Raw genomic sequence first — 7,833 nt, forward strand, 5'->3', positions numbered from 1 at the left:
CGGGTAAAGGCTGGTCCACCAGAGGGAGCAAGCTGACCCACAAGCTGCTGTGGAAGGCGGCTGAGACCCCAAGAGAAATGCTCTCCAGAGACCCAGTACCTAGCCTGTCCTAGGGGCTGCTCACACTGGCATTCCTACCTGACAGGCACCTCAATTCCAGACTCCTAGAAGGGACAGTTTAGGCCCAGGGAACCTCCCCTACTGGGCATGGCGGGGACCCTCCCGAAAAGCCCAGTCCCTCAGCCCGTATGAGCTCCTTCGCCAATGTCACGAAACAGAGCCCAGGTGCCCCTGCACATAGGAGGCCGCCGAGCTCGACCCTCAGAGGCGCCCACACTGCCCCCCCTGCAGCACGCTCACTGAGGCGAGGAGGGGCCGCATGAGCCTTCTCACCTTCCACGTTGTTGTAGAAGTGACAGGAACGGCTTGCCACCTTCCTGCGGCACAAGTGGACCTGGGGGACACGAGGTCTGGGCTTGTGTGACAACTGCACCCTGCCCTCCCCTGCCACCATTCAGGCACCCCACCAGCTCTTCACCCTGCTCCCCTACCCCACATCCCAGGGCACAGCTGAGGCCCTAAAGCCTGGGCAGCCCCTACAGAGCAGTAGCAGCAGAACCCCAGGAGACAGGCAGGGACGGGAACGCACCTGCATGTGGTTACTCTCCTGCTTTTTCACCTCAGGGTGGATACACAGCTGCTCCCGGGAGCCCAGCACACACACTCGGGGCCTGGCAGAAGACAGGACGGGGGCCCCAGTGCCATCCAGCGACAAGAGCCAAGAGTTATACTGGGAAGCTTGGCTCACTTGCCCAGGCAACCAGAGCGGGCAGGCAGGGCAGAAATCTGCCCCAGGACTGACAGGGGCTTTCCCTGCGGCTTAGCCCAGCCTGAGTCAGGGTCCAGGGCAAGTGAGGAGGCAAGGCTGAGAAATGAGGGCAGGCCTCTGGAAGGCCCCTCCACCTCCACACTCCTCTCATGGGACACTGGAAGAAGGGGACACAGCCCTCTTGTAGAAGTGCCGGGAGCTCCGACACAGGGCAGAGCCCCACCTCCGCTGCCCCACCCACACCTACAGCTGACATCCTGATGGCCACAAGGAGCTCAGGGTTCTAGCCCAGTAAGGGTGTCCCAGGGTGGAGTCCTGGCAGACCACCCCCCGACCCACCGGTAGGAAGTGTTTCGGAGCTCGCTGATGACCTGCGTGAGCTGCGAGTGAGTCCTGGAAGCATAGATGATCTTCGGAATGTCCGTGTAGCAGGCTGCCCAGCACAAAGAAGGACAGGTCACGGCTACGGGCACTAAGCTAAGTCCACCCACAGACAGCTAAGCATCAGGTGCCTGAAATCGTGACCAGGAAGCAGAGCAGTGGGTCTCTGCAGAGTCCTCATTTGTCTGTAAGGCTATGACCCTAGGTTTACAGCTAGGACGATGAGAAATGGCGTGGCAGCTACAAATCCCCTTTCCTTTCCCACCTCCCTGCCAGGAGTGGGGCAGAAGGAGCATCACCTGGGACATCTCCTTCCGGGATGGCGTTCCCCCAGGACGCCAAGGTGCGGTCGGGGAAGAGCTCCCCTGATGCCCTCTCAGCGATCCTGCGGGCAGAGACCGCGTCTCGGAGGTGCTCTCGCCAGGCCAGTGTGCTGCAGAGAAGGCACAGTGTCTTCCCTGTGCCTGTGGGGCTCTCCAGAATGCCGTTCACTTTCTGAATGGGGTGGGGAAAAAGGGTCAGGGGGGAGCAGGGGGCAGGCACCGCAGGCCACACAGCCCACCTGAGACCAGCCCAGCAGCCAGCAGAGAGCATAAAATTCCACAGGATCTTTCCACTCCCAAACCAAAAGCTGGAGGTTAGGTCAATACATGTTAGCAAACAATTTGCAGAGCATTACCCAAAACACCACCACAGTATCTTCTAACATGCCATAAATAGGAAAATGATTAATTAGGTGTCAAGCCTCAAAATAGGAGTTCCATTCTACAATTCTGGATCCAAGTATTTACATGATCTTGATGAGATCTGATGGCCTACATAGCTCTCAGCTGGGAGCCTGAGTGGGGAGCCTGAGCAGACACAACGTGCCCAGCTGCAGATGCAGCCCTTGAGGGCTGGGGGCTTGGGCAGAGACAAGAGGGCATGCCCAGAAACCCAGCAGGACACTAGCTGTATCCCATGAGGTTTAATGACCGCCCCAGATGAGGGCTGGATACCAGCTGCCCCTCTGTGTGGAAATACGTCCTCCAGATCCTCAGATGGCTGGCTGCTTCTCATCGCTGGGCCTCAGCTCACACACCACCTTCTCAGTGAGGCTCCCCCAGGTGCTCTTAAGCCTACCACCTTATGCCTTTCTTTATAGAACTCATCACCATCTAGAATTACCTTTTTAAAATTTATTTGTTCAGCATCTCTCCTACTCCACCTAAAACATGAGCCCTATTTATGCCTAAGGCCCACATCCATAACGGCAGCATTACCAGTAGGACCTGGCCAGAGTTAACAGGAGGTGTATGTACTGATGCGTTAGGTCTTTGCAGAGGCTCTAACCACGCTGACCCATCCCCAGGTACAAGTCCCTCAGTCTGCAGCCTCACCTCCTGCAGACACTCCAAAACCTTGCTCATGTACTCCTCTTGGCATTTGTACGGCTGGAAAGGGAAGTCCACTGTCACACCTTTCAGGGTTATCTTGGGCATACTGGTCTACTCTTGGGGGGTCACAGAGGTTGGCTGAAGTGCAGGCTGTGTGGATCTGCGAGACAAAACCTCCTCTGAACATCTCAGAGTCTCAGCGGTTTCAGGCAAGTGATGCCAGCCTGCACTGCGGGGACAAGGAGCCTCTCTCCACGCGAGATCCTACAGCAGAGACGGAAATGACAACAAGCCTGTGTCTAGCGAGCTTTTCCCGAGTGCAGGCCACTTCATCAGTTCCCGCAGGTAGTGCCTCCCGCGGACAGGTCCGAAGGTGAGCCTGTGACATCCCATCACAAGGGGCTCGGAGAGGTGCCGTCCCTGCCCTGTTCTCCCGCCCCACACAGCTCCACCGAACTCCTGGAGAGGCAACAGAAGAGACGGAGGTGCAGTTCCACGTGCTCCACCCGCAACGACACTGCACTGACCTCCGCCACAGCAGAGGAGCCAGTTCCCAGCAGCGCCCCACCACCGTCCACCCCCTCCCCAGCCTGGGCGGCTCGGAACCTCCCACCCGTGCGGCTCCCACCCTCGGTTCTCTGGGCCATCTCCATCCCTCCCAGGCGGGCAGCGAAAGAACACGTGTGCTGCTCTGACCTGGGACGCGAATCCGTGCGGCGTCCCGCAAACCAACCCGCCTCCCGAGGCCTGGTTTCGCCTAGACACTGGAACTAACTGCCCGCGCTCCAAAACCCCGCCCGGCCACCCTTCCCGCGGGCCCGGCCCACTCCGCGAGCGTAGAGCTGGGCACTACGCGCCCCACAATGCAGCGCGGCAGAACCGCCAGCGCGGGACCTGAGGGTGGCGCGGGGCCTGCCGGGAGTTGCAGTGACGGAAGCCGCTGCTGGAGCACAGGTTCCAGTGCCCGGGTCTCCGAGGGGAGCCGTACACAATAGGGGTCCCCAGAACTTCGCCCCAGTCCGGCCCACACACCACCACCGTGTCCGCAGCCGGCAGCCAGTCTGAGTATGCGGGCTTAGGCGCGCCGTCTTCCCTGAACTCTCTGCACTTGCGCCGCCATTCCCAGTCCCTTGCGCAGTGCTCCGGCCGGAAACTGCACCCCTGAGGGTGCGCGCGCTAGTCGCGCGCTGCGGTCCAGGTCCCACCAGCCCCTTCCGTTGACCCTGAGCCCAGGGCCCGCCCCTTCTCGCCCCGGGGCACGAACCTAGGATCCCGCCCGGCTCCCTCCTCAAAGTCATCCCCACGGGGGCCTCCTTTCCACTTCCCGCCTAGCCTGGGCCAAGTCCCTCTCAGACAACTGCCCGGACAACTGTACAAACCTTCTGACAGGTTTCCTATGGTTTGCACCTTTTCTTGAAACGCCCAGAGGTCTTTTTAAGACTTGACTGAGCTGATCACTCTCAGATTTCGCAAATGGCTGCCCCTTGCCCGTGACTTGGCTCCTGAGAGCCTCATCCGTTCTTCTGCTTACTGTCCTCTCGGTCCAGCCGCTTTTTCGGTCAATGTCCCCAAATGGTCAGGGCAGGCCCTCTGAATCCCCAGCTCCCGGCACCAGCTGGCAGTCAACAAGGAAGTTCCAGGGGTCTACGCAGCTCTCCGTGGTTAGAAATGTTTGTCTAGGTGACCCCAGTATGCCCCGGAAAGCGCCAGGAAGAAATTGGCGGTGCAGTGGCAGCCGCAGTACTCTGGCCAGGCTGATTTTAGAGGGTCCCGTGGGCCGCTTAATGTCCAGAGGTTTTCCTGCTGGTAGCACGTTAATGCCGCATGTGTGTTTAGGCTCTTGGTCTGAAATCATGCTTGGGAAGCCCCTGGCACACGCTGGCATCCACCCATATCCACCTGTTCCAGTAAGAGAATGGCAAAGTGTCTATCTCAGCAGGGAGTTTGGAGAAGATGAGGAGACCTGGCACACACTTGCTGGATGTTTACCTGGCACACTTTCCAGTGCCATCTATGCAGGAGTTAACATGTTTGTCCATCCGGCAAACCATCCCTGAGATAAGTGCGTCTATGATCCACTCCTTACAGGTGAGGAAAAGAAGCACACTGTTGGCAGTGGTTAGTAGATTTCCCAAAGTGAAAGTGTTAGTCGCTGAGTTGTGTCCAACTCTTTGTGACCCCATGGACTATAGCCTGCCAGGCTCCTCTGTCCATGGGTTTTCCAGGCAAGAATACTGGAGTGGGTAGCCGTTCCCTTCTCCGGGAGATCTTCCCAACCCAGGAATCAAACCCAGGTCTCCTGCGTTGCTGGCAGATTCTTTACTGTCTGAGCCACCAGGTGAAAAGATGGCAGCAAGTCCCAGAGCTGGGAGTCTTACCCTTACCCTCCACACCCCCCACCCTCTAAGAGTAGTGGCATTTTCTCCCACAGAAGTCCAAGGAAGGGAAGTCCAGGACCCAGAGATTCAGCAAACCCTGGGCCAGAACTGGAGCTGAGGACCCTGGTCACACATTGTGCATCAGGACCACCTGCCCAGCCTTCTAAAATTATAACATGTAAGTGCTGTGGTCCTACACCCTGAGACATGAGCAGAAAGGGACATGGAGGCCACATAGCAAGCCCCAGAAGGCCAGCACAGAGATTTCAATCAAGTCAGTGAACTTGCACTGAGTGTCTGTTCTGGTAGGCTTTGTGGGACTCCCATGGTAGACCAGCCCCCATGTGGACCACAGGACAGATGGTTACCCATTATGCTCACTGAGTGTGCACATCAAGGTTCTTTGCTTTCCTCGTCTCTGCATGTTCCGGGTTTCCCCAGAGTTCTACTTCTGGCTCCAGGACTCCGTTGCTTGGGGGTCAGCCCTTTTCTTGGCCTAGTGGTTCTGTCCCTAAAATGGGAACAACACTCCATCTGCCTGACTTCCCATTCCCAAAGAGGTGATGCTTACTCCGGGAAAGGCCTTCCCTTTGAGGGTATCAACCAGAACTCTGAGTCTGAGGAGGAAGCAGGCAGAACACCACTCACCAAGTTTGCACACTTCTCCTACACCACTGGGGATTACACCATTATCTCATCTCACATCTGAGAAATGGAGGCCCAGAGAGGTCAGAAACTTGCCTTCAATCACACAGCAAATAGATGTCAGAGTGGGTATTAGATCCTGTCTCTGTCTTCCTCCAAAGCTTTGTTCTAGGCCTTTGCACGTTGATTTACCCTCTTCTCTGCCTCGAGTTGCTCATCCTCTGGGAGGCCCCTGGAGGCCTTCCAGACCAGCCCCCACCCACACCATCCATGATTTGCTTTCCCTCAGCACAAGCCTGGGCACAAAAAAGGCACCTCCCAGCCTTCACTGGCCTCAGAAGAGCTCTGCAACCCCATCCTGACGTTGAGGCCTGCCCCCTCCTCCTGCACAGCCCCTGGGGAATTGGGTGCTGTCTCCCCCAGCCCCCTGAAAGTGTACAAAGCCAAGTTGGGGCAGCGGGTCCTAACAGTGAGCGGTGGGAGGATGGGCCTCTGGCTGCAGCGCAGGGCTCTGCATCCCAGGCAGATCTCAGCCCCTCCCATTGTCCCCTCCCATCACCCCCCCCTCCGACGGCTGCAGCCCAAGCCACAGCCGGGCGCTTTCTCTCTCTCTCCCTCTCTCTTTCTTTCTCTCTCCCTCCCTCTCCCCTGCGCTCCCGCCTCCCGCCCTCCCTAGCTCCCTCCCCTCCTCGACACTGCAGCATTCGCCGACTGCAGCTCCAGCCGCCGCCCGCGCCTCTCCCGCCTCCCGCAACCCCGCCGCCGCCAGCACCATGGCCAGCACCATCTCCGGTAGGCACCCGGGACTCCGGCGTCCTGGGGCAGCAGGTCTGAGCACAGACTATTGTCTGGCCTCGCCTACTGCTGGGCGGGATGTGGAGTGTTTTCCCATCTCGGACCCTGCGCCCTGAAAGGGAGCGGGCAAGCTCCGGGTGGAACCTGCAGGAGACAGGGTTGGGGACCAGGGGATGGGGAGACCCGATGCCCATAGGGCAGGGATTGCGGTGCCAGCCTAGCGGGTTTGGGCCGCGGGGTAGGGACCACGCTCGGGGTGGGGGCGTCGGCCTGGGGGTGCCGTTGCCCCTTCGTGCGCCGCTGTGCCAGGCCGGGCGCGACTGCCGTACCACAGGGCTCCGAGAATCTGGGTGGGCGCGCTCGAGGGGTGCAGGCATGGTCTTGGGAGGCGTCCGGCGACCGCAGACCCTGGTGGAACTACGCCTTCACGGGGGTCGGAGGGAGGAGCACAGGACCCTTTGCGGGAGTCCCAGCCCGGGGCCGGCGCGGCCTGGACCCTCCCTGCGCCAACGGAGCGGCCGGGGGACTGGAGGGGACGCTGCGAGAAGACGGGGGAAGGAAACCTGAGCAAAGCCGCGCCCGCATTTCGCCTCGCTGCCCCCTCCCTTCGCCGCTGAGGGTTCGAGACCACCCTCTGTGACAAGGTGCCACCCACCCCGGTCGAAAAAGCCACCGCCCTTTATACTGCGGGTTCCGGTGAGGATGGGCGTCTGCCCCTCCTTCCCTTCCCTGCCGCCCCGCCCCCCGCAGCTGCAGACCCACCGCCCTCAAGGGCAACGACCCCCCTCCTCCCCCGCCCGCAGCAGGCCCGAGGATCTCGCGGAGGAGCGGGCACTGGACAAGGCGGGAAACGCGTGGCAAATACTGGACGCGAGGGTGCTGCCCGGCAACCCCCGGCGCAAGGACGCGAGGGTCACGTTCCCTAGAAACGCTCTGCCCAGTCTAGTCTCTCCAAAACCAGTTTCATCTTTGCACTCGGTGCCGGAGATGGCTGGGTGGAGTGGCTCCCACTTCCACCCGATCACCCTGCCCATTCTTCCCTCTCCCCTGGGCACCAGTCTCTTCAATCCCCCCTCCCCAGCTAACTAGACTCTCGGGAGCACGCGCTTAGGCCGGAAGCGCCAGAGCTCCGCCCACCCACGTGTGCACCGCGCTGACCCCGCCCCTGAGGGCGGGTGGTTCTGGCCCCTGGTGACTTCTGCAGGAGCGTGGGAAGAGACCACGGGCGTCATTGACTACACCCCTCCCCAACCTTCTTGGGGGGGTCTTGTCCATCTGGACTTCATCCACCCCCTGCCCTCTCCCTGTCATCCCCAGAGACACTGGGCAAATGAAGGTGGCCAGTGCTGCCCCAGTCCCACCCTGGGGTGGAGCTGAGTGGCCTCATTCACCGCCTGTGCTGAGCTGGGGGACATGGGCAACCACTCCT

At 60.1% G+C, this 7,833-nt stretch overlaps 2 protein-coding genes across 7 annotated transcripts in view; one reads left to right on the forward strand and one right to left on the reverse strand.

The window, feature by feature from the left end:
- RTEL1 (regulator of telomere elongation helicase 1) overlaps window positions 1–3,775 on the reverse strand; it is a 21,199-nt gene extending 17,424 nt beyond the window's left edge. For 2 of the 6 annotated variants that reach the window (XM_010836572.1, XM_010836575.1), the window contains exons 1-6: window positions 3,619–3,774; window positions 2,590–2,850; window positions 1,510–1,705; window positions 1,169–1,262; window positions 650–731; window positions 394–454 (exon numbers count right to left, since the gene is read on the reverse strand). In XM_010836572.1, coding sequence (XP_010834874.1) covers window positions 394–454; window positions 650–731; window positions 1,169–1,262; window positions 1,510–1,705; window positions 2,590–2,691 — 535 coding nt within the window. In that variant the 5' untranslated portion in view covers window positions 2,692–2,850; window positions 3,619–3,774. The other 4 variants (XR_825003.1, XM_010836571.1, XM_010836573.1 and 1 more) reach the window with 4 other exon arrangements.
- Window positions 3,776–6,310: 2,535 nt separating this feature from the next.
- STMN3 (stathmin-like 3) overlaps window positions 6,311–7,833 on the forward strand; it is a 10,073-nt gene continuing 8,550 nt past the window's right edge. Inside the window, exon 1 of the mRNA XM_010836576.1 lies at window positions 6,311–6,401. Within this exon, the coding sequence (XP_010834878.1) occupies window positions 6,383–6,401 (19 nt within the window). The 5' untranslated portion in view covers window positions 6,311–6,382. The remainder of the gene's footprint in view (window positions 6,402–7,833) is intronic.

Source organism: Bison bison, unplaced genomic scaffold, assembly GCF_000754665.1.
Source record: "Bison bison bison isolate TAMUID 2011002044 unplaced genomic scaffold, Bison_UMD1.0 scf7180017864063, whole genome shotgun sequence".
Lineage (NCBI taxonomy): Eukaryota > Metazoa > Chordata > Mammalia > Artiodactyla > Bovidae > Bison > Bison bison.